Below are 27,291 nucleotides of genomic sequence, written 5' to 3' on the forward strand. Positions count from 1 at the left end.
TTCAAGATACACTAGAAAAAGATAGAGAAACAAGAGAATTTCTCAACATAAGAAGGGACCCTTTCAAAGCAAGGACTCCAAGCACACACAGCAGCTCTGTGAACATACATATACACACACACACACACACACATACAGTATATGCATACATTATCTTCTCCTGCATTTCAAAAAGATAGCAAAGATCTGTGGTAGATCTATGATAGTGGTATGCCAGGCAAATCACTTCACACATTATTTCAATGTGTACAGGTAGTTTCTTAATTTGTCCCCACATAAGTGTCTTTCTTTCTTGGGTTTCCCAGAGTTTTGGAAAGTTTTCACACGTAAGCAACACATTCCTGATTTTAGTGCAAAAAAGTCTGCACTGTATACCACTAGTGTGCTACATGACTAGTCTCGTTCAGCACATTTTTTATGTAAGACATAGACTTGATGTTTACCCATGTTTAATACTTTCTCTTTTGCTTTTGTGCACGATATGCCACCATCATCTCTTCTAATAAAGAAAACGGCTATTTGGTGGTGTTTTGAAAAAGGGTAACAACAAAATGCAATATACAAACTAAAATGTCATACTACTAATTAAATTATGGATATAATCTAGCATTCACTGATTGTAGTGGGACTTATGAGAACTGGCATATATTATAAACCGGTGATAGAATTAATAGTCTCTGTTTAAGTAAGGAAGATGATAGTTTTTCAATTCTGGATAATCATTGTTATATGACTAGAATCAAAATTTACATTTTCTTTTATCTATTACTAGATGATTCCTGACTTCCGCAACATCTGTATATGAACATTTTTCTAATCCTAAAATTGGCCATAGGATCAAAACCTTTGATTTAGTTGGTAGCAATGCATATTTGCCAATAATTTAAAATTCTAAAGATGCTTGTATCTTTATGTATCATTAACACAGAAAAATTTAACAATGAGTTATGAACATCAGTACTATGTTAAAGTAAATTCAAATAAATAAAATAGTACAATAATTCAACTTGCTCAATAATATGAAGACATAATGTTGATTTTTCAAGTGCTGCTTTGGTAGTAAACAAGTACAAGCAATACGTCCATGCTAATAAAATATGCTTGGGGCTGTATCAGGAAATAAATGTAAAATCAGTAAGGCAGGCTTTAATTTTATATAATATAAGTCTAAAATATCTTCAACATAAATACTGTATATCTAATGAAGCTTTTGGCTTTATTCTGCACAAAAAAATAGTATAGTATAGTAAAATAAAATTTAAATCATATTTCAACCCATATTCTGAGAACCATATCATGAGTTAAAATGTTAAAGGTGAAATGTTATTTGCCATATAATCAGTTTACATCCTTAAAACATATTTTTCTTGTGTTTTCTTGTGTTTGGCAAGAAAATAGGAGTTAAATTCTTACTAGATTGCAGACCAAGGGGCAGTTGCAATATTTTTGTTAATAGCTTTTAAGAATCAACATTAAGCATACCATATCTGGACTGAGCAACTGGACACCTTTTCTAGTTCGCAGCAAAGAATGATCAAAGTTACTTCAGCGATATCTGGTATGGCAAGATATTGTGAAAAGACTGAGGTCTACAAAACTCCTTAAGATAGAATAGCAAAAGACCTCAACTGTTAACATTTGAGGTCATGTATCTCAATGTACTGCAGATCCTTCTTACTAACAGGAGAAAGAAGAAACTGAGCTAAAATATACAGCCAAGGCTGGTTCCTAGCATTTACTTATCTCATAATTTTAAGGGAAGAAACACTGGACAAGAATTGATAGAAAACTTATTAATTTGCAGCATGAGCTTTCCACAGAAAAAGGAAAGCTCCCTTTTTCATGACTTCTGGCATATGATTTCTTCAAGGAGCTTAAACTCTGTAAAATCTTTGACAATTAATTGAGCTTTCGGTCCACATTACTTAAAAGGTGGATTAAATGTGGTGAATAGAGTCAATCATGGCACTAAATCATGGTTTGATTAACCATACATTTATTAAATAAATTACACTTGTATGGCCCAAAGCATGATTTGGCTTATTTAAAAAAAAAAGAGATCCAGGTAGTACCTTTTCCAACTAATAATTTTAGTTGAGGTACACCTCACTTCATCAGATGCCTGGTTGATTTACTCATGTGCTACGGCAATCAAATTATATTCTGATTTACAGTAATATATGAATTAGTATGCTACTTATCTAGAGAAAAAATACAGTTCTCACACAGTGAAGATTGACAGCTTTTATAGCAATAACTACTTGGTATACTTTTTAACAGAAGATAATAAAATCAGAAGATAATAAAAAGTAATCCCAGAGGTCTAATAATACTAACAATAAATTTCTTATACCCATATATAGGAATGGTGGCTAATATGGGGCCCTTCGGTTCTTCTTCCATTACCTTGACCGAGCTGATTTAATTTAATTAATCATATTTCTATGCCGCCCAACAGGGGTGGGTTCTAAATTCTTTTACTACCGGTTCTGTGGACGTGGCTTATTTTGTGGGTGTGGCTTGGAGGTCATGTGACTAGCTGGTCAGAGTCATTTCTGGAAGGTCCTCACACTTACGACCAGTCCTCGCATTTACGACCCGACTCATTTGTTTGCTTTTAACACTGATCAGCTGTAGGAAGATCCTTTGAAGCCCCGCGGCAAGAGTTTAAACAGTTTTTTTCCTCTAGTCATCAGCTGGGACTCAGGAGGCAGCAATAGATTGGGGGTGGGACCAAATAAAAGGTAAGAATAACGTAGGTGGGGGGAGAACCGGTTCGGTGATGTCATATCATCACCGCTACCGGCTCGGCCGAACCGGACTGAACCGGGAGGAACCCACCACTGTCATCCAACTCCCAAGGGACTCTGGGCAGTTTTACATCATGAGGACCACATATTGTCACATCCCATTTAAAGCATAATCTGGCTTTTAATTGTATATCTTTGTCTGTTCACCTATTTGGGCAATTCCATCAAGAACACTGTTTCTATCTGGTTTTTCCATGTGAGTAAGAGCTTCATATTAGACTCTAAGTTATTTCCTAAAATGTAGTTAAATAATAGTTAACCAATATCCTCACTACCCAATATTCTTTCCAACTAGCAAATGGATTTATCACCAATAGAATGTACATTATTAAAAAAATAATGGTTATAACCCAAAATTAAGCATGACAATCACTTGTAAAAATATTCAACTTCATCCAGACAACAATGTCAAGCATTGCTTAGTCATTAAAGAAACTGCTGGGCAGTTCAATTCATGCATTTATCTCTGTTTCATCACTTGTATAATCCTTAGCAGCATTCAGGAATCTGTATCTTTACCAAACACTCAGTTATGTTAACTATGGTCTTAATTATTGTCTTTAAATCTAACAGATTGTTTTATTTTCATCAGCTATTGACCTGAATCCACAATAATTTTTATATGATTGAATCTAAAGGAACATATATCCATGACTTGTAACAATTCTCATTTTTGAAGCACGGATTAACACCTAAATAAGTGACAGGCATTTTTAATAAAACAATTCTTGCAATCCACTATGATACAATATTTAAGGATGGTGAAACACTATAGCTTCATTTTAACACTGATGAGAAATTATTGCAAGGAGCTGATGGACAACAACCATTTTATAGCTCAGAAAGTTTATGAGCTAGCACTTCAGTCAAATGTTCAACAGATATTCTATAGAAGCACTCAATGTATCTGCAAAGCTTTTAATAACAACATAATTCCAATTTAGTAAAGCAATGCAGAAGTGGAGTTTTAAATAGTTTCCCCTTTACCATTTTAGTCCAATATCATTATGAAAGGGGGGGGAGTGAAAGTAGATGTTTCTGCTAAACCTAATTCTAGACATCCTTTTATGATGTCAACATCTTTTATTAAAAGAGGTAATGATTTGGTCACTGGATTCAGTTGCTTAGCCTATAGGTTGTCACAATTAAATTAAATTAAATTAAATTAATTAACTGAATTAAAGATAGCCATGGTACTTATTTTTTACAAGGATGTAGTTGATCAGGGCAAGGCAACCTGTTGTAGTTAAATTACATTCAGAATTTTAAGAGCATATGATGGATGCAAATACAGAATAGCTGCAATGCAAGACTTCTTATTCTTAAAATGGCTTCCAATGTGGGCATATCTAATGACAAAACATACATTTATCAGAAGACAAAGTAGCTTGTCTGGATGCTTTCTAATATCCCAGTGGGATCTTTTTGGGCCCAAACATCCTGTCACAATAAACTTGATGATAAAAAGATGGTATTTTGGTTTTCAGCATGCCTTTTCTAAATTTAAAATCAAAAGGTCAGATTTCTGCAGGTACCGAATGAGTTATCAATGGGCATATTATTTCCAATAGCCCTCAAAATACAACACTCATTTAGTGTCCATTCGAAGTTACAATGACACTGAAAAACTTATGACTGTTTTTCACATTTACAACCATTGCAGCATGGACACATAATCAACATTTAGACGGTTGGCAAGTGACCTATATTTATGACAATTGCAAGTGTCCTAGGGTTGTGCAGTTACTTTTTGCGACCTTCTGACAAGCAAAGCCAGATTTACTTAACAACTGTGTGTTGTGGTTGTAACTCTAGGCACTATCATGACTATTCCTATCTTCGACCATTATTGCTCTAGATGTGCAAGTTAGGAAGTTTTTTTGTTCCTGTTTCATATTTCACATGAAGTAAAATGTATAATACTTTTAATATGGAAAGTATAACAAGGAAGCGAACCCATATTACATTATGGTTGTGCAGATAAATAAGGAACATGCTGGTACTGCTTAAAGCACCTAAGGTTTTCAGAAATCAAACATGCTGTATAAACTCTTTATGGACACTTTTCTTGTATTTACTGTATTGTTTTTATCTGTTACTATCTGCCTAGAAATAGTTTTCCACAAATGCAAAATACAGATAATCTTCAATTTACAGCCAGTTGTTTAGCAACCGTTCAAAGTTATGATGAGCTTTTAAACAGCATAGACAGAAGGGCAACTGCTGCACTGGACTGGAGAAAGGAAGTTAAGTCATGTAAATCTGAGCTCCTTTTTTCCAGCACAGCATTGAATTTCCATTCCGTGCATGGAGGAGAAGACAACTCCACAGTGGACTGGAGAAAGAAAACTTGAATTACAATGCTTCCTTTCTTCAACCTGCCATTGGACTTCCCTTCTATGCATGGAGGAGAGCTGCCTGTCCTCCTTTGGCAGGCAGCTCTTTTACTTAAGCCTGCTTACAAGCTGCATGGCCAGTTAACAACTGCAATTTGGAGAGCCAGGATTGTGATCATTGAGCAAAGCAGTTGTGTGGGTATCTTTCTTACTAACCAGTCATTTGCCCAAAAACTAAAATTCAGGTCTCAATTGTAGTCATAAGTTGAAGACAACGTGTATGTTGAAAATTTACTTTCCAAATTTTCAAAAACAAAGCTAAAAGCTATGCTAAATGGGTCATATTAGAAAGGCAACCACATTTGAGAAAATTGATCTTCTATGTCACCAAGCCGCGCTATATCCAAAAACCAGCAGAAATGTATGAAGTAAACATGAGAATATTCCCACCAAAAGGGTATAACTAGAGTCCTTTAAAGACAAATTCTGTATGCAAAAATGATGCATTAGACTAAGCTCAAGACTCCCCGCCAATCATTATTATTCAAATAGAGTTGTAATAAGCTGGTAAAGCAAAGAATAATTTCCACAATATATTCTGAACAGTATTTCACCAAATAAACATCAAAATGCATTCTTTATTAGTGAGCACATTAAAGAGATTTAAGAAATAGAATTAATCACCAGCCAGTCAGAAACTGGCAGAAGATGACATGAATGTTCTTGTTTTAAAGTGCTTTCTTGTCATCGCTGGCTGATGGTCTTAATACCAGTCTGCCCTTTGTGAAGCTGGTGGCAGGGAAAGAGCCCAATACCAAAGCTATTGTTATACTGCCATGGTATGCATTCCATCAGCTTCCCTAGAGGAAAAATGTGTTTCTGGTGGGGGGGAAAAAAGGTTGTAATGTCTATCTACTAATCTTCAGCTTAACCAATGGGATCTCTAATATGGCACAGGCAAAACCAAAGCTTTAGAACTTCTGAGGGAACCACAAAAAAATCATCCCTTGGGTGAGGAAAATGTGAAACAAAACAATGAATAATGTGACTTAAGGATTAGGTTTTTGAAAAAGGATAAAACAGAACTACTCTGGAATGTAAAATGAAAGACCAAATTTCTCACAGACAAAGCTGGAACTTGGGAGAAAAAAGTAAGTTTCTCCTAGCAACCTGCTTGTTTAGAAGACCCAGCTTTTGGGAATGTTTAGAGATGAAGATCAGACAAGTCAACTCAAAGAAAACCTAAGCTTCACATAGTATCACTGCATCAGCTTCCAACTGCAGCAGGGTCTATAATGCTAAAATGCCAGGTCTGTTAAAATAAACAGATTGTGCCATGTGTGCAGCACTAGCTGAAATCATAGCCTGGAATGTATTTTTGGTTTTATATATCTGACATATACATATAGTCTCAAGTTAATTATGGTAATTGGGACTGAGAACTCTGATGTTAAACAACACAGTCATAACGTGTGATGTCTTATGACTATGACAACTCAACAATAGCTGTTCAGACAATCCCAGTTGTGGTTATTAGGGAAATCCTGTGTGGGCATTAGGCATAATGTCATGCAATCATTTTTTTTATTGAAAAGTTTTAAAAAGTTTTACAGACATTTCCCCTTCCCCCTCCCTCCTCGCCTTCCAACCCTCCCCTTTCTCTCCCACCCCCCACTTCCCAGAACAAAATACAGGGTATAACATTTGACAATCATAAGCTAACATAAACTAATTATCTATAGCCTCCTATCCCCCTCTTGAACTTTTAACTCCCCTTTTACTAAACTAAATTTAAGTACTTTATAAAATGTCTTTGATCATTCATAAGCTATTTGAAATTCTTTAATCCAATATTTGCCTTGAATATAATCAATCCATCTTCTCCATTCTAACATATATTTCTCATTTGAATGGTCCTTTAGATATGCTGAAATTTTCGCCATTTCTGCTAAATTTACTACTTTTAATGTCCATTCTTGAATAGTAGGTAAATCTTCCTTCTTCCAGTACTGCGCCACCAAGAGTCTTGCTGCAGTTATTAAGTTCAGAATCAAATTAGTCTCTATAGCCATACAATCTGTAATTATACCTAACAAAAACTGTGGAGTAAACTTTATCCTTTTTAAAAAAATATTAAAAGTCATGTAATCATTATTTGCCACCTACTACCAGCTTTCCCATTGACTTTGCTTCTGGAAAGTCAGCAGTGAAGTTCGCAAATGGCTATTCCCATAATGGCGAATCTATGGCACGCATGTCAGAAGTGGCCCGCAATGTCCTCTCTGTGGGCATGCAAGCTGTCACCCAGTCATGTGCACGTCCTGCCATGCAACTGGTCTTTGGGTCTCTGCCATGCATGTGCAGAGGGCATGTGGGGGAGCACACATGCATGCACAGGAGTGGGGTGCACATGGGGTGCACGCATTGCATTTTGGGGGTTTGGGCACGCAGCCTTTTTGGCACTCGGTCCAGAAAAGGCTAGCCATCACTGGGCTATTCCATAATTAAAAGCTGGTAGCCAAACACCCATATTGTGATCATGTGACTGCAGGGATGCTGTGACAGCCACAAATTTGAAGACTGGTTGTAAGTTCCCTCATTTACCACTGCCATAACTTTCAACGGTCACTGAACAAGTGATCATTAATCAAGGACTATGTACATTCCCAGACTGATAGATGAACATTTCTTCTCTAGAGCTTTAATCTGTATTAAAACATGAAACAAACTAAATGAATACAAGGAGGAGTACCACAAAGAAGAGGGGGTTATCCCACTCTCCAATGCACCTGAAGGCAGGAGAAGAAGCAATGGATAGTATTAATCATGGAGAGATTCAACCTAGAACTAAGGAATTAATTTCTTGACAGTTAGAACAATTAATCAATGGAATGGCTTGCCTTCAGAAGTTGTGGATGCTCTATCATTGAGGTTTTTAAGAAGATATTAGACTGTTATGTGTCTGAAATTGTATAGAGGTTGGACTAGAAGACCTCCAAGGTCCCTTCCAACTCTGTTATTCTGTTCTGTTAAGTATAAAAGAATCCACAAAAGAGTGTTGTATAGCATTATGTTATAATTAAATAGTTTTTATTATAAGAAGAACCAAAAAAATTTCTTATACTAAATTAGATAGTAAGCCCACTAACTCTTTACTGGGGATTGTCTGATCCACTTCCCCAAGTTTTCAGACAGAAATCTCAGTCTGCCTAATCACTGATACCATAAATAGAAGCTAGATTCAAATTCCCATCATATTTTATTAGATTGTGGTTGTTTTTTTTTTGAACAGTGGTTCCAACAAGTTCTGATATCAGAGTATCAGGATACCCTTTTGCTATCTCAACATTTTTACAATAGCCTGGAAAATTCACAACTTCTCCCCATATGCTTAACTTTACACACAAGCTTTGCACAGTTCTTAATCCCTAAAGTACACATTTTTAAATGTTCTCAGCTTCCAAGAAAAGGTCATAAAGGAATAATACACTGGAAAGGGTAAATGAGTACCAGACTTTTTTCATATTCACTTCAGCATTCAAGCAGGGAGCAGCAGCACTTCACTCTCCAAAATGGGTTGGGGATGTTAAGGAAAAAAAATTGGCCTTACAGCTGATTGTCAGCTCTGTACAGAGTCACTCCCATGTTGGCTAAAACTCTGCAGTAGGCAATTGTGCTTAAGTTTGCTTAAGTCATCAGTGCAATCAAGATGTGAGAGGCCACTCAGCTTTCCTCACATGACAGGCTGAGAAAGCAAAAGAAATCTGAACAAGGCTACGAAGCTCTTTCCTTCTGCACAAAAAGCAAGGGCATTTCTACACAGGATCTGTGCCAATTCCAAAGCAGTTCCAGACCTGACTGATTTCACAATATTGGCTGAGATTGCAGCTCGGTTAGTTTCTGCTTCAGTTGCAGTGTGCAACCCAAATTGCACAGATACGTTGTTGTTGTTGTTGTAACAACAAAGTCCCACAAAGCTCTACAAGGAATTTTTGCTTCACTTGTATGTGGACTAAGGCAGGAGGAAACTCTGGAATGGAAATTGTAGCTGCATGGAAGTGCCCATATGACACATTATTGTTCCTAAAAAGTATGCATTTTGCTTAGAAGGGGAATCTCAAATTCATGGATTAGAGACTGGCAGACACTACAGGAGAGGAACAGCAGGGTGGCCCAATACAGCAGGTTTTCTAGCATGATTTCATATGTTTTGCCTTTGGACAAGTCCTTGCAGTTTTCTTGGCAATATTTCATAAGTGTTTTGCTATTGTTTCTTTCCTAGGGCTGAGAAAAGTGACTGGCCCAAGATCACCCAGATGTCTTCATGGATCTCATTTTTTCTAGCCTGATTTCTTAACCATTGCACCAAACCTGCTCTCAAGTCTTTATGTAGTTGGATACATGTGCAAAATACATTAATACATTTTTAATGAACTTTCGATTGATGGGTTTGGGCAAGAAGGGAAAGGAGGAGATACTAGTAAGGAGGAGAAATTGGAAGTTAGAAAAACAGAGCAAATTTACAAGAAACTGGAGCGTAAGAGCTAAATCAGAGTCCCTGTGATTCAAAAGTGTAATCTTAAATCTGTCAAAGCAATATTCCTCCAACAAATGACAACACCTGGATTCCCCACATTCAGTTTAGACAAGCCTTTGATAAACTATGACAAGCACCAAAGCCACAGCCTCTGCTTCTAATTATTTGTCTACATTCTCTCTCGCTCGCTCCCTGAGCATTATTAATGTGTGTTGTCAAAAGCCTATGCCAGGTGTGAAGTCCACAGCCAGGCTTTGAAAGAAAGAACATTTCTTCATTCTCCCATTATCCAAATACCTAGAGGCAAGCGCCAATGTGGATGGATAGATAAATGCATGGATACCTGCCTGCCTGCCAGCCTCAACCCCGTCTCAGCATGTCCACCCTTCCAGTAAAGTAAGTATGTCAGGTTTATTCTTGCTTCTGTAAAGAGTTAGTCAACAACAGCAAATCACTCTGACAGAATTCAAGTCTCAACAGGCTAGACTGTATGTAACTCTGACTTTATTTTAACCAAAGCTGCTTTTACATTTTTGGATCAACAAAGATACATTTCTATCCTGCAACCAATATTTCTTTTAATTTTTTTAAAAAAAAAACCCAAGTCACATCAAATTGGATTAACATTTTGTTAAAGCCCCAAATTAATATAATGAATAATAGAAATCTAAATAAAAAACAGAATTAGGAGAAGAGTTTACTGTAAAGAAACCAGGCAATTAATACCAAGAAGGGTATTAGAGGAAATCAGTAGTTTCATTTCAAAAATCCATAAGCAGAAATACGCATCTAATTATTAAGGCTGCAGTCATGTGCAGTTTGGAAGAAATGTTTCAGAACCACTCAAATGCAAATAGAGTACAATATATCCTTAGCATTCATTAAACGAAACACATTTCTTTATTTATGCAAGACTGTGGGGGGGGGAAGGTGTTGGCATTTTAACACTTGTAGAAATATCTTTCTTTCAGGTTTGCATGGAAATCTTTAAAAAGTGACCAGCTTTTTAAAAAATTACAGGGAAATGTTGTACTTGTATGTGGTTCAAAATGTACTTTTTGCAAATTGTTTTTGAAGTATGTACACTTCTACCAGGTAGGTATTTTAAATTAACTTTAATATGATCCTGCTCCATTCACTCATTTCCACAGAACAGGAACATTACAGTTTTATTTAAAGGATACATTACATTTCTGCATCCCCCCCCCCACAAATATTTCCATCTAAGTTGAAAAGCAGCTTGTGTTTTGGAAACTCAGTGTTCAGCAGCCGACGCTGCAGGCTTCCCCTTCTGCTTCCCACTGTTTAATATTCAACTAACCAGAGTTGGCTCCGATTCCTTTTTATCTTCTCTTCACCAGTTTCTCTGCTTTTTCTTTGCTAAACTAGGTTTGTAAGATATCTGAACAGGCAAAGGAGGACATGGACAATTGGAAAGGAGGACAAATGGGAGGAAAAAGAGATACACTAACTGTTTCAATTTTTTGGAAGATGTGACAAGCATTACAACAGAAAAACTGTTACACAGACACACACAAACACACTTAGGCCTACAAGTATATAAAATTACTTTTTTCCAGAATCAGAACGACTGTTTTATCAATTGAAATATTTTTCCAAAAATATTTATTTTGAAGAACACAAAGGTGTAGAATCGATGATGACGCATTTTTTAACTTTCACCATAGAAACATATGACGAGTTATGTGATCAACAGACTAAAGGTAAAGGTACATATGTGCTAGTCGTTCCCGACTCTAGGGAGCAGTGCTCATCTCCGTTTCAAAGGCAAAGAGCCAGCGCTGTCCAAAGATGTATCTGTGGTCATATGGCCGGCATGACTAAACGCCAAAGGTGCACAGAACGCTGTTACCTTCCCACTAAAGGTGGTCCCTATTTTTCTACTTGCATTTATTATGTGCTTTCAAACTGTTAGGTTAGCAGAAGCTGGGACAAATAACGGGAGCTCACCCTGTTACATGGCACTAGGGATTTGACCCGCTGAAATGCCAACCTTTCGATTGACAAGCTCAGCATCTTAGCCACTGAACCACCACATCCCTTATCAACAGACTACACAATCACAAATTTGAAGTAGTTGGATTGAAGCCAAGTGCTGGAAATTGGAAATAAAGAACGTAAATCTAGGCTGTTGAGTACATTGATAGATGAGGTGAAAAAAAGAAGACAATTTACAATTGTCATAATACACAAAAGTTTGAATGACTACTGTTTTAATAACAGTCCAAAGTAAAAATGCCAAGACACTCCAAAATCCAGACATTATTTGCTTTTAAGGCTATGCCTGATGAATACAGGACAAAAGAACAAAAAGTAGAACAAGGACACTTTTGCTTGATTTCTGGTAACTCCATGCTAAATCTAGAACAACCTTGTTTTCAGCAAAGGCAGTCCCACGTGTAAACATCTGAGAATGGATTTGATGTGTGCCCTTTGCTCTTCTATATTTTTAATATAACACATTTTTCTCCATTCCCTTGATAGTTTTCTACTGAATCGTCATTGTGGCATGCATATCCCTATTCTTTCTTATTCATTAATGCACTATGTTCATAAGAAGGTCCTATGAATTTTTTATTCTAGACCAGGTCTGTCAAACTCGCAGCCCGCAGGCTGGATGTGTCACATGCTGGCCACGCCCATGCCCAGTTTAGCAAAGGCGGGGGAAGTCACGATATGTCACGTGACGCTACCGTGACAACACAACTTTGACACCGCTGTTCTAGACTATTCCTTAACAAGTCCAACATAAATGTTACTAAAAAGCTAACAAGTCCAAATCACAGTTACTCAATAAGATGCTTCATAGTTTACAGACTCCTGTCCAAGTCCTGATCAGTGTTTTATTTATTAATTCATTTATCAAATTTATATAGCTGCCCATCTCAGAAGAAGTGCTTCTGGGCAGTTAATTAATTAATCTCACAATTAATTAAAAAATAAATACATAAAAGGTAAAGGTTTCCCCTGTCCAGTCGTGTCTGACTCTAGGGGGGCGATGCTCATGTCTGTTTCTTAGTGATGGAGCCAGCGTTGTCCAAAGTCATGTCTATGGTTATGTGGCTATCATGACTATATGCCAAAGGCACATGGAACACTGTTACCTTCCCACCCAAGTGTACCTATTTATCTACTCGCGTTTGTATGCTTTCAAACTGCTAGGTGGGCAGGCGCTGGGGCAAGTAACAGGAGCTCACCCCGTCATGCAGCGCTCAGATCTCAAACCTGGACTGTCAGCTTTCTAGCTGATAAACTCAGCATCTTTAACTACTGAGCCCCTACAACCCCTAAATATATAAAAACAGTCATTAAATATTAAAAAGCAAAAACAAGATTTTAGAAACGAATGATAACCATGGAGCATCTCAAGTTTTCCCCAGGCTCAAGGAACACTTGGGCCTGATGACATAGACCTGTCTTGAGGGACATTAACTTCCAAAATATTAACAGGGATGGAGCTAAATTCAATTCAGAAGCAAGAATATTCTATAGGTCGGATGCCATGGCAGAGAAGGACCACCTTCTGTGACCTACTAAATGTAGTTGCCTAGCCCACAGGACCCATAGCATCCCTTCTCTGCCAGATCTGATAGGCAGATCTCATAGGAGAGAGGCAGTCCCTCAGATATCTTTCCATGCTCCTATTAGTATGCCATGTTTTTACAAAATATGAGGGGGGGGGGAATCAGCAACAGAAGTACTTGTCCCTTCCTGTGGTCTTCCAAATACTGATCAGCTAACATAGCCATGAATAAATAATGGAGTACACATGTAGCAACACCTAAGGGGGGCAAGGCGCAAGATTACCTACTTGCTTATATAAAGAGAATCCTGCATTCTTTCTGCTTAAAAGAGCTGTGGAATATCATGCAAAAGAGAACAATGGAACACTGGACCTGAACCCTAAATGTTCTAAAACCTAAACATTTAATGGCTTGTAAGAGACATTAAATTTTATGTTTGTAGAGCACAGTGAAGTAATTTTTCCTTATAATCTTGTCTCTTATATGCCACTGTACTTTGTGGTGAAATTAACCATAATATCAAAATCAAGCAACCCATGATTATCATAGTTTTCCCACAAAGTTGAATAAGAACTCAACTTCCCACTTTTGTCCAACCATTGTAACAAACTATGGTTAGCAAGGAGTGTGGGAAGTAATTTGCTCCTGACTGACCTTTCAGGATCTTTCAAAAAGATAAATGATACAGAGTTTATAAGACTAATCCGAGCTATAGAATATCTACTTAAAACAAATACATCAAACTATTCTCATAGACTCAATTTCCTGAATTATTTCCATTCCAACAAAATGTTGATGCAGGCAAAGTTTCATGTGATGTACATAAAATGGGGGCTGGCAGGGAAAGCAATGAAATAAAACAAATATGTGTTCAGCAAATCTGGTACTATATATCCTATTCAATGAAGAAATGGTATCAAGACGAAAATTCATTACATCTTTTTGGTAAAGTACTAGTTGCAATAAATACCATCAAGCAAATTTTGTCATGCAGCAAACTTCTTGTCAAGCAACAAGAAGACATTTATATAGTCCAATTCTTTGGAAGAAAGAATTTTTTTCCACTAGCTAGGAATCATGTTTTTATTAATCTTTTTTTTCAAAATGTGTGTATGTTTTAATAAATTCACCAGCTGATTCTTTTAGTTTCACCTCTTATGGTACTACTTTAAGAAATGAATCAGAGTGATTGTATGCATATTTAAAAACATAAATTTATGTTGACATTTCTCAAAATCTCAGGGCACATGATTCTTTGGGCCTGTCTCAAGATTGGGTAGCCTTTTTGTCCCCAAAGATAACATTTTGTAGGCTAGGTGCCACATAGTTAGGTGAGGTTAAAATAACTCACATTAACATAACCTTTCAAAGTTTAAATATACATTTTCACATAGCACTCTCTTCGGTCTTCAAAATGAAATGGGAGCATCTATTGTATAGAAAACCTCAACATTTTGAAACAGACTGACCATTGGGGCCTACATGATTCTATAAAAATCTGTGGCAATGCTCATCTAACAGGATACAAAATGGCCAAATTAAAGTGGAAACTGGATCGAGTTATTTGGACGTGCAAAGCAAAGCAAGCTGACATGTAAACCTTGGCATGTCATAACTTCCATTACTGCAGACCCACCTTGAAAGTTAAATTGGTGCCAGAACTTTAGTTGAACAACAAATATATGCAACATAAAATGAACTGGTAAAGGTAAACAAGAAGCAAATGTTAGCAATACTCTAAGTATCCAATATATCAAACCAAGACAAATTTTAAAACAAGCCTTCCTCCAAAAGCAAAGTTTGGTACCTCCAGGTGTTTTGGATCAATTCCTGCAATGCTTAGCAAACACTGAAGCCCAACACTTTACATCAGGCTCTAAACAAAATATTTTTTTTCTAACTGAAAATAATGATGACTGGCAACAACACAGTTTTGTCTAGCAAGAATCAGACTTTTTTTTAAACAGAATCCACCTCTACTCTTGAGTTAGCCAGAGTAGAAAGAATTAATGCGTACATATCTCTAAATGTTTTTAAATGCCAGAATAGCTCCAAGTGAAACATATTCCAGTAAAGCTGGGTAAATACAAAAGTTTATACAGAAAAGGAACTGAGATGCTTGACTACACAAATCTCTTTTTTTTTTTCTAAATTACATCGCATGCGCTGGCTAACATTTGCCTCTTATTTCTGTAGCCAAAACAAAAGATCACCACAAATTTGTTGGATTTTTAATTGGTAAGCAAATTCAGCTGATTTATGCCCCTCAAATAATGTGCAAATTGGAACACAGCTCTGTGGATGAAATTTTACTGCAGAGAATTCTACATGTTGATCTATACTAGGGATTGCTTTTTAAATATTTGCCTTCTTTTTTTACAAAAATTAAGAGCTTCCAATAGCACCGGCCGCACAAATTGTAGAGACTCAAGGCCCAAACCAACAACAGGAAATGTTCCTATTCCACTATATTGTTTATACTAAACAATGTCCGCATTAGTTAGTTTCAGTTTATTACAGTCATAGACCAGAGACCTGCCCCACCTTTGATGGGGGAAAAGAATGATGGTATCATTTGTTAATAAAATCCCTCCTCATAAAGTACACTGAAGCCAGTTAGGTTGCGATCTTTGCTCTCAGTAATATTTACAGGAGTTTCAACTTTTGCATGGCAACATCAATAACAAAATTACAGGTAGTCCATGCCTTACAACCACAATCAAGACTGGAACTGCTAAGTGATGCAATCATTATTTGAGTTTTGTCAGGGCCATTAAGCAAATAAAAATATTGGGCTTCCCTCATTGACTTTGCTTGTTGAAGTGGGTTGGGGAAAAAAAACCCACAAATGGCAATCACATGACCTCAGGATGCTGCAATTGCTGTATTTACATGCCAGATGCTAAACACCAAAATTTTGAACTTGTGACCTTAAGGATGCTATCGTAGTTGTGAGAGGATCAGTTGTAAGTCATTTTTTTCAGCACTCTTGTAACTTTGAATGATCATTAAATGAATTGTCTTTACTTAAGGACTACCTGTATTACATAGTAAATAATGAGTTTTATTTCACTGAACTCTTCTATAAGGGTTCTGGCCCAGTGGTGGGTTGCCCCGTATAGAACCGGTAGTAAAACTGGTGGGAGGCTCCGCCCACCGACCCTGACATCATCAAAACACTTCTGCGCAGAAGAGCGCGTGTGCAGCCCCGCTGCGAACCGGTAGTAAAGGTAAGTAGAACCCATCCCTGTTCTGCCCCCTTCCTAAGGCTAGAGACCAAAGAGTGACCCTCACCCTGACCCTCACTCTCCAATGAAAATGGAAAAAATCCATTCTGCTTGAAACAACTGGTTATCTTCACTTCAGCATAAATAGGAAAATGACTGAAAGTCATTAAAATTTTGAACTGAATATTGCTTGTTTAACCAAGAATATTCTGCTTTTATTCCAATTTTTTTCCTGCATCCATGTTTGGAGAAAAAAATTAGATTATTATGCACTTGTTTTATATTCAAATTTTAACTAACAATTGAAAATAATATATATACTCCTAATGAAACTTTATGTTAACTATTGGTATACACAGAAGATTAAAGGCTTTTCAAAAGTTAATACAGGAAAATAATAATGTCTACTGTCAACTTAGCCTTTGGTCAATATCTGGCAAGACATGACTGGAAAAATTTCAGATTCTCTGATATCATAAGGGATTTCCCTGTAGCAAGAAGTAAGAAACATTGGAATTATACACCATATTTGAATAATGTTCTTTATTGTTAAGATCAAAGAGGTTTGTTCTGAAAAGCAGCTAATTCATTTAAAAAAGATAAATTAAAATAAAAAGGCACTGTTCAGCTATTGAATATTTTTAATAGAAACAGCTTAGCCAGAAACAAAAGCAAAAAATGTATCAAAAGCATCATAAATGTTGGGTGTGTATCATTTGATGCTCATCTGCCAGTCATTGTAAATAAATAAAAAGGCATGTAGAAGGAAGATGAAAGTGTTACTAAACAATAGCAACAGTATAAGCTTTAAGCTAAACCACCTAACATAGATGATCAGTGGGTTGCTTTGATATAATTTTTGCAAATTAATTAAATTGTCTGTTCATTTCCAAACGTAAAATTGTGCAGTATTTGAAATGGATGCTAGCTATTTCCCTTCACTGAATTTTGGCAAAATATTCTATAATTTCTCTGTCTTTTTGCTTTCAAAGCTTTACCAAAACCCACCAAATGACCAGTTGGATATATTTCCATTTCTGGAAGAGTTTAGTTTATAGTATTACTCCCGCCAAGTAATAATGATGATTTTAACCACACATTGCATGCTGTTCTGTGGTAAACTGGGATAAAATTATCAGAAGCATGGCCTTTACATTCAACTAGAATTTTTAGAAAAAAAAGAAAGCAGTCTCAGATCATTTCAAAGAAGTATGATACCTTGATAGGTATCAAATGTGGTTTTTATCCCATAATCTTTTTAAAAAAATATTTGCAAGGCCAAGACCAACCTATAATGTATTTATTGCTGACACTAGGCCAATGTAATATATAATCACCACACAGCAACCCATAATTATATTGTTGGTTGTGTAGTATACATGATGGAAAATTCACCCAGCAAACCTCTACACAGTTTTTCCTGAATCTATTACCAACTACCATATACAAATGTGTTTAGTTAATTTTTGTAACACTAAATTTTATATCTATGTCAGTCTGGATTGAATTTAGTTAATAGTATACACACTGGTGGGATAACAGAAGGAAGGCCTGTATACTTCCCTGTATACTGGGAAGGAAAAATATCTAGACATTACAGAATGTTAGGTTTGTAAAATTATATTTGATGGCTTAAAAACCTAATTTCAGTGTAACTCTATACACTGAAAATATCTGAGTAAAAGATTCTGATATTACCATGTTAGTTTAGCAGGTAATGCCTGATTTTTTTACAATGTTCATAACCATAACATCATTCCAGAGTGTTATGGTATGTATAATACATAAATTTAAGCAGCTAGCATGGATCATAAGACAGGTCTGGAAAAAAGAAAAGTAAAAAGTATGTTCAGGATTAGGCAATAGTAATACTCTAGGAGAGCATGGATAGATGCACATTGGTTCCTGGTATTGGTAGTGGAACAGAATCGGTTACCTGTGGAATTCTGGGAGTTGTCCATATGTCTTAAAGTGGCCAAGATTAAAAAAGATTGATATAATTGAAACTAATTAAAAAGTGATATGTCTATAGTTTTGCAGGCTAGAAATTGTAGGGTAGAGAGGAACTATGTTCCAGTGCCCACATTATTTATTTATTTATTTTATTTTATTTATTTATTATTGCGATTTCTATGCCGCCTTTCTGCCAAGGGAGTCAGGGCCGCTTACAAAAATGACAATTTCCAATACAAATCACAATAAAATTAAAATCAACAGCCCAATTAAAACAATTTAAAATTATAACAATGTACACCCAAAACGGATCAGTTGAGTTGACGAAAGAGCCACGTCTTCAGCTCGCGATGGAAGGAAAGGAGGTCGGGGGCTGTCCTGAGCTCGGTGGGCAATCCATTCCAGAGGGTTGGAGCTCCCACAGAGAACGTTCTCCCCCTGGGGGCCATCAGCCGACATTGTTTGGCCGACGGCACCCTGAGGAGGCCCACTCTGTGAGAGCGCACGGGATGATGGGAGAGCGGCAAGTACCAGCATTTACTTATTTACTTATTTATATCCCTCCTTTATTATTTCTATAAATAACTCATACTCCTTTCTTGTGCTGTTTTCCCCACAACGACAACCCTATCGAGTAAGTTGGGCCCTAGCCTTCAAAAAACACCCAAGGTTTGCAAATGAAAATAAGTCAACTTCTGGATAGAGAGAGGAAGAGGAAGGGACAAGAACAACAACACAGAGCTCAGTGCACTCATATACTCAGTGAGAGTCTGCATGAATGAGGAGACAACTTGTAACACGAACTGTTTATTAACAGCAAAGGCAACTCCTGAACAGAAAATCTATATTAGAAAGAGTTGACAGCTCTTATATACTGAGATGTCAAAAACAACAACCAATAGTAAGCCTTAATTTTCCCGCCTGAAGGGATGCGGCAATAAACCAATCAGATCGTGTTTCGTCAGCACACTCTACGCTCCTTCGGCAGTTCTGTGGACACAACAGTTTGCAAATGAAAATAAGTCAACTTCTGGATAGAGAGAGGAAGAGGAAGGGACAAGAGCAACAACACAGAGCTCATGATGCCAGCTTGACACATAGCGACCAGTAATCATGATGGAAAATCTTGGCTTTACTGTTTATTTTTATGATTTTCTATTAAAGTAGCAGACATAGCAATAAATGACATCACTCTCATTACCATTCCATTCATTCACTCGATTCACTGATATTTTTTTGCCAAGAAAAATAAAAGGCCAAATATTCTTAAAAGCAAGGCATTGAAAAATCTCAAAGACCGAGAAGAGACAAGGGGCTTCACATAAATATTTACCCGGGTTACACTAAATAAGTGAAAACTTTTAACAAGTAAAACAGGATAGTCTGTAACAGCCTTAGAAATAGTTTTATTCCTTTCATATATATACCCACACTCTTTTTAAAGTGTTCCCACAAAGAGGAAAACTATTCTTTGGAAACAGTTGTATATACTCCATGTGTTTCCTTCTCCACTTGTTATTGGGGACACACCTACCACCTGGCCAGTGAACATAATTTAGCTGTGCTTTCTCAACAGCTGGTCTGTTCAGGGCAGTGTCACATGGAATGCCATTTACCATAATTCCTGGCAGCCATTGGAACTGCACCTTCAATAAACATTGTTAAACAAGTGCTCAAACAATAATGATTTAGTCATCAAGTTATCTTAATTTTTTAAAAAAACTAAGGAAAAAAAGGATTAAAATCTCTACAAAACCCTATACTTCCTTGGAATGCTTATCTGGACCTCCTTCCAGAATAAGCAAATTGATTAAAATGAATTTTGCATTCTGGCAGAGAAATATTAGTAAAATATCCACCGTATATATGTCTAATGCTAATTGTGCTTCATATCCACAGTTTTGGAATCACAGTAGGAATATGTCAAGGAAAGCAGATTGGCAGATATTTGTGACCTAAATGGCCTGAAATGTTACGTAACTAAGAAGAAAAATCTGGCAACTGAGAGGAAAAGATTGGGCTAGACTAGGAGGAAAGGTATTAATTAGGTTTATATGTATAGTGTTTTGTATTGCTATTTTCTATACACATGTGTAGAAAAAAATAAGACATAATAAAGTCAGAAAAATATAAACAAGGTATAGAATCAGTCGTGACCAGAATTTATTATTCTGATTCTCATCATGAAGTAATTTCTAAATATCTCCCAGAGTAAAAGTTTCACAATAGTCAATTTGAAAATGTTATTGTAGGCCAGGATTCACAGACCATGGTGCCTACTGCTAGGCTGAAGTAATCTGGCCATGGTGCCATATGGAGATGTTGTTGCAAGATGCAGCCAACCTGAAAGAACAAGGAACTGCATCCATGGCACACAGCCTGAGAAGCAAGGCCGCTACAAAAGAGAAGCACCGCTGGAGCACAGAAAAAGGGAAGTTACAAAGGGGACAGATTGGAAAACAAGTAACTCAATTGTGCTCATGTGTATGAAAGACATGAAGGCCACAAGATGCAACACAAGTATAAAACAGGAAAAAAAGACTTTCAGTTCCAGGGTGTGGGTTTCAGGACTGCATTTAAAAGAAGTAGAACCAGGAAGAAAGTGAGAGAAGTGGAGATCAGGCCCTGACGTCTTACAACACCTAGAATCTCTGTACTCAACAGTAGCCACAAGGTCATGATGCTTATGGGGGTGGGGTGTATGTGTCTGTGTCTCTCTCTGTGTGTGCTTAATTCTGCTTTCCTTTATAAAGAAATTACTGGGGGGGGGGGACGGACTTTTGGTATTTGTTGGGAATTGCTTAGTTTATTTTACAATTTACATAAAAGCTCCCGAGTGATCTGAATGAAAGAATGCATCTTTCCCCCAAAATAGCCACTTGAATTAGAAAATAATTTGGTAATTGTAATTCTTTTTAAAATGTTATATTTAATTCAGCTAAGGCTACATAACAATTTTAAGAAATAAGAATTCCAGTTTACAAGATGATAAAGTGAGAACAGTGAATTATAGAGCTATGACAGAAGTGGGTATGGCCCATTTATTAGTCTTATTGTGGATTAACTGTGCTGAAATGATGTCGGAAAAGTGCTTATTTTTCAGTTGGTTTTTAATTTAGCCCAGAATTATATCTAGCTTTTAAATGATTGATTTCTTGTTTTCCAAGCATCAGTAAGCCACTTTTAATTAAAATAGTGTTAATTAAAATGATGGAGTTAAACAATTCCACTATTTCCAAAGTGTTCTAATTACTATTTTTATATTTTACTTCTATCTAGATACTTATGAAGAACTATATTCCAGTCTTGTCTTCACATTTTCTAAATTCAAAATTACTAAGAATTAAATTTTTAGAAAACATTAATCCTTCTTAATACTATAAATAGATCCAAAAATAATACATCAATTTTCTATGGCATCTTTAATAAACATGTGATATATTTCAGCCTAATTTAAAACCTCTTTCATATTAAACTCATAATTTTATAGTACTAAAACATTAACTCTTCTAAATCCAAAACCAATACCTGGTTTCTTATCCAAGAATCTTTTATGGGTTTACTCTTAAAAGTGTGTTGTATCTCCTACAAAAAATTAGAACCACGTTTCCTGTGTTAAATTGATATTTTGTTTGGCTCATGTAATTTTCAGGAAAAAAAGTATATTTCAATAAAATTAATATGTTTACATAAAATGATAAATCTTAATAAAATGCCGGGGGACAAAACCCACATGTAAACAAAAAGGAACAGATTCTCCTTAGGTGAAAGGATTGTGAATCCCATATTCTATTTCCTTCATTACAGAATGTACAAGCAACTAAATTTGGTAAATCAGTTAAGCCAGGGGTCCCCAAACTTGGCAGCTTTAAGACTTGTGGACTTCAACTCTATGCTGGCTGGAAAATTCTGGGATTTGAAGTCCACAAATCTTAAAGCTGCCAAGTTTGAAGACCTCTGAGTTAAGCAATTAATAAGTTAATTAACTAGTTAAGCAATACACACTTCCACACACCCCTACATATTTCTTGGAGACTGCCTGAACAAGTCCCTGCAATTTTCTTGGCAAGGTTTCTCAGAAGTGGTTTGCCATTGCCTCCTTCCTAGAGCTGAGAGAAAGTGATTATCTCAAAGTTACCCAACTGGCTTTGCGCCTAAAGCAGGATTAAGTTATGATCTTCTAGTTTCTAGCCTAATGCATTAACAACTGTATCAAAGTGTATAATCAATGACAGGTGGATAGATAGATAGATAGATACCGTAGATAGATAACAAAACCATTAGATTCCAAAAGTAAATCATTTTAAGATATATATTACTTTCTTAAAAAAATATAGCCACTGAACATTACTTACCAACAACATCAAGGTGATATGTGTGATTGATGGATCCATGGATATTCTCAACAATACAGGTATAATTTCCTTTGTCTGATGGGACAACACTCTCCATTATAAGACTCCAGTGCTGATTCCGTACCTAATAGAATTTTTTTAAAAAAGAAAAATATTTTTAAAGAGCATCAATTTTCAGTTTCTGCTTATTAAGAAGAAGACTATGCTTGCTTACTGGAAGGTCTTTAAAAAGTCTTTTTTTAATCAACTCTGGGGGGCCCATGGGAAGTCGGCAAGATGGTTGTGTGATGTCAAGTTGTTTTCTTGCTTTCCTGGGTTTTTAAGTGCTATGTTTGTCTGGTTTTTTTAAAATTATGTTTTAGTATTTTGTTGTTTTTAAAATATGGGGGCTGTATACTACCTAAAGTCATGCTTTGTGAGATGGCCAGCTATATAAATTTGCTAAATAAATGAGTTGATAAATAACCAAGTATATAAAATAGTCCAGTCAATCTACTTAACTTTGCTAAAATGCATTATATTTATCTCATCTATGTAATTACAAATTCATACTACTGACCAAAATGATATATATTGTGGAATGGTACTATTATTCAAATGACACAATTTCAGATTTAATATTGAGCAACAATACACATTCCTTCCTATCAATTAATCCATTAAATTGTCATTTACTGTATTTTGCCATTAAATTGGCATTTACTGCATTTACTGTAATAATTATGACTAGCTCTTCCTCTATACAAAAAACAAAGCTGCATATAAAAAATCTTGCATTTTTTGGAAAATAGCTGATCCAGAATCCAATGTTTCTCAACATCTAATTTTCTCTAGACCAAGCCTTGGCGGGGGGGGGGGGGTTATTTCAGTTTTGAATTAAACAGCAATCAGCCAAGTAATCTCCAACAAATAAAGTTTCTCCTTCCCAAAAGTGCTCATAAAACATCATGGATCATCCTCCAATGTGCCCTGACTTCAATATAAGGCCAAGATTCAGCGCAAACACAAATATTAAATTTCTGCTTCTTTTCCAACCCCAGTTATTTCTATTAGCTACTATTTTTCCTATAATATAATTTTTAAATATAATTTCTTTTTTATTTTCATACCTTTTTTTCACACTTATGAATATAACAATGACCCTTTACTCAGACACTGAATAAAAGATAATGATTGTCTTCATAACAAAAACTTGGGTTTACTTTATACATTCTAGCATCTTATTAAGCACCAGGAAATAGTCAGTGAGCAATCAAAGGCTTGGTTTTTAATAAGCACTGTTGCTGCATTATGCCTTTCTTTCCTTTTATGACTCAGATTGTACAAATGTAAAGTAAATACTTAAAAGAGTTTATGTACAGTCAAGTAAGAAAGATGTAGATATAAGGAGCCCATAAACCATGCATATATTCTTTTTACATGAAATTTAAGGCAAGTCACTAGCAATTATTTAGAGTAATTCTCTTGCGCAGTGCAGTGCATTCACTATATGGATGGAGTAGGTGAATTGGGTGCATGCAGCATTATACATAGGATGAAATACTAGTTGCAGAACTTGATACACTCAACTTCCTGCTGCAGCAACTCAGAATAATGAAAGAATAGGCGAGGCCATGATTTCAAAAGCAAAAATAGAAATAAGCAGTAAGAATAGCACTTAGGGGTGTCAAACTTGATCCCATTATGGAATCCCATATCATTAGGTAGATGTATCAGGATTTTGTTTCCCCTTGGGTGGGCGAGGACTGTTTTTCATGGCCAACTAGGTGGGATGGGCGGGTTGGGCCGGGGCAGCATGGGCTGATCTGTCGCCATCTCTGGGATGGTACTGCGGGACAACTCTGGCTTATCATGGGCTGGATCCAGCCCGCAAGCTGCATGTTTGACACGTCTGACTTAGATTTACTGTATGTACTGCTTCATAGTACTTTACAGCCCTCTATAAGCAGTTTACAGAGTCAGCATATTTCCCCCAACAATCTGGCTCCTCATTTTACCAACCACAGAAGGATGGAAGGCTGAATCAACCTTGAACCGGTCAGGACCGAATTCCTGGCAGTGAGCTGAATTAATCTGCAATACTGCATTCTAACCACTGCACCACCATACTCCTCAAGCTTACTCTATGCACTAAATCCAAATATCCTGGCATGAAAGCTATAGAGCATAAGTATACTTGAAAATATTTCAGGTGAGTGCCAACTATTTATCACTACATCTTCAAGTTATTGCTAGTTTTTATATTCTGTGCTGCCATACATTATACTTCCATAATCAGTGTGCTACTTATATAGTCTAAGATCAGTGGTGGGTTTCACTTACCTTTGCTACCGATTCGCTCGCATGTGCGCCACTTCTGTGCATGCATGCACAGAGCATATTTGATGACGTCCAGGTGGGCGGAGCCTCCCGCCACCACTGCTACCGGTTCGCCCGAACCAGGATGAACCGGTAGCAACCCACCACTGTCTTAGATGCAGGTTTGATGCAATCTGACACTATTATTATTGCTTCCATGAATACTGCATACTCCAAAGAGCCAAAATTTATAAGAAGCCAATAGAATCATGAGACTTAACAAAAAGAACAAAAAGAGTTGGAAAGGAACTTGGAGGTCTTCTAATCAATCCCCTGTTCAGGCAAAAAACCCTGACACAATTAATATAATTGTACACATGAACTTCATTTTTCTTCTTATTTATCCGGTGTAACTATATTCATTTATTCAAACTGTATCTGTTAAAAACCTTATTTTCCATAAATATTTTTAAAACCTCTCTGCCACTTTGCCTGAAAATTAAGCTTTATATTTAAGAATTTGGAAGCTTTAATTACAGGAAATTCCAAAATTATATTGATCATTTATGCAAGTTAATAGAGTATAAGATATGCAATTTTTATAGAAATTTTCTAAAGCTAATACAGTATATTCATTTCATACTTTAATGTAACATTCTTTGCATTGTAGCTTAAGTGTATGCTCTGCAAAGAAATTTAACAGATTTATATTTATCTAATAATTTTCCTAATAAGATTCATTCTATATTCTTTATATTTATCTAATAATTTTCCTAATAAGATTCATTCATTTTGGTTGCATATGTGCATCCTTGCCCACATTACTGCATGTTATATAAACCAAATGCAAATTAATTTAAGTTTCACAGAGCTAATACTTTCACAATGCTTGTTGCTCAATATCTATAAATCTTCTTTCAATATAGTAACATTTAATTTGATTTATGATGCATTTCTAAAGCATTCTCACTGGTCCTATTCCCATAATTCATTTAGTCTTTAAACTCCCCCCATCCCCCCAAAAAAGAGCTTGATTGTATGAAATTCATTCTGAGTGGGTTAAGATTCTCCCAATTTAATTGAGCACATCAAGGGAGTTGTTGGCTGCAAACTAATTCCTACTTCTCCCAATATAAATATGAAGCCATAGAGTGACCTCGTGAAACAGTGCCTTGCTCTTCATCTTTAAGACTGTTTCAAGAAGTAGAGTTTGACCAGGAATGCTACATAAACGCTCTACAATAAATAAGTTACTAATCAAAAAGTCATTCATAAATTATAATATATGTGCTATCAGACTCAGGAAGTAAAAATTAATAACTTCGGGGGGAAATAATTATTCAAATGTTATATAAGATTGCTTTCCTTGGCCTGGATATGGAATTGGCAATTTGGTGCCCTCCAGTTGTTTTCAACAACTCAATTTTGAGCTGTTGTCCATACTACTAAGATAGACAAAGTTCACCTAGGCATCCAAAAGTTTCTATGGCTGGATTACTCAAACTTTATATGACTAAAGAGAGATCTCAACTGTGATCCAAACACAATCTTTTAGCATCAGCACCTAAGCATGTCTAGTCACATTTTGCACACCTACTTCAGGGATTACAAAATAGTGCCATAATGTATTTTCTCCTGAAAGATAGTTTTCTAAATAACTAATACCCAAGGCAAATCTGATTTCTTTGCTGTATCTAGTATAAAAATAAGAAAACAGGCTGGGGTCTGAGCAAGAGACTATTCCAAGGTTTGGGAGGATAATTGCTCACTTGCCTTGTGTATAACATGGATTTTTGGTTGAGGGAGAAAACTGAGAGTGCTCAATAAGATTGATACTTTATCTCTGCTTTGATTCACAACTTAAACCCACCTCGAGCATGCCTAATACTCATTTTCTGCAAAATATGTATGATGCCCATAAAGAAATTATATTTATAATTTTCCAAGTTAGTCATCTTATTGACAAGATAAAACCTTAACAAGATATATCTTTTTTTTTCACTGACAGGAATGTTAGTACAGAGCCAAGCTGTTAATCAGTTAATCAAGCCTCGACTATAATAAGCTCAGCCTTTCACCAAGATTAAGCAGCATTAATTCTACTTTTAATCCTTCTGCACTACTTTCTTCTAAAATGTTCAGTTTATTAAATGCTCTGTGATATTACAGTGGAAGTCAAAATGGTACTCATAGAAAATATGGGTGTCATTGACTAGGACAGTGATGGCTA

At 36.1% G+C, this 27,291-nt stretch overlaps 1 protein-coding gene across 18 annotated transcripts in view; it reads right to left on the reverse strand.

Moving 5' to 3' along the window:
- Positions 1-27,291, reverse strand: part of FGFR2 (fibroblast growth factor receptor 2) — a 158,225-nt gene that overhangs the window by 43,078 nt on the left and 87,856 nt on the right. For all 18 annotated transcript variants that reach the window (XM_087872956.1, XM_087872953.1, XM_087872955.1 and 15 more), the window contains one exon: positions 22,764-22,887. In XM_087872956.1, coding sequence (XP_087729082.1) covers positions 22,764-22,887 — 124 coding nt within the window. The remainder of the gene's footprint in view (positions 1-22,763; positions 22,888-27,291) is intronic.

The sequence above is a fragment of the Pantherophis guttatus genome, chromosome 6 (genome assembly GCF_059756535.1).
Source record: "Pantherophis guttatus breed Tessera chromosome 6, ASM5975653v1, whole genome shotgun sequence".
NCBI lineage: Eukaryota > Metazoa > Chordata > Lepidosauria > Squamata > Colubridae > Pantherophis > Pantherophis guttatus.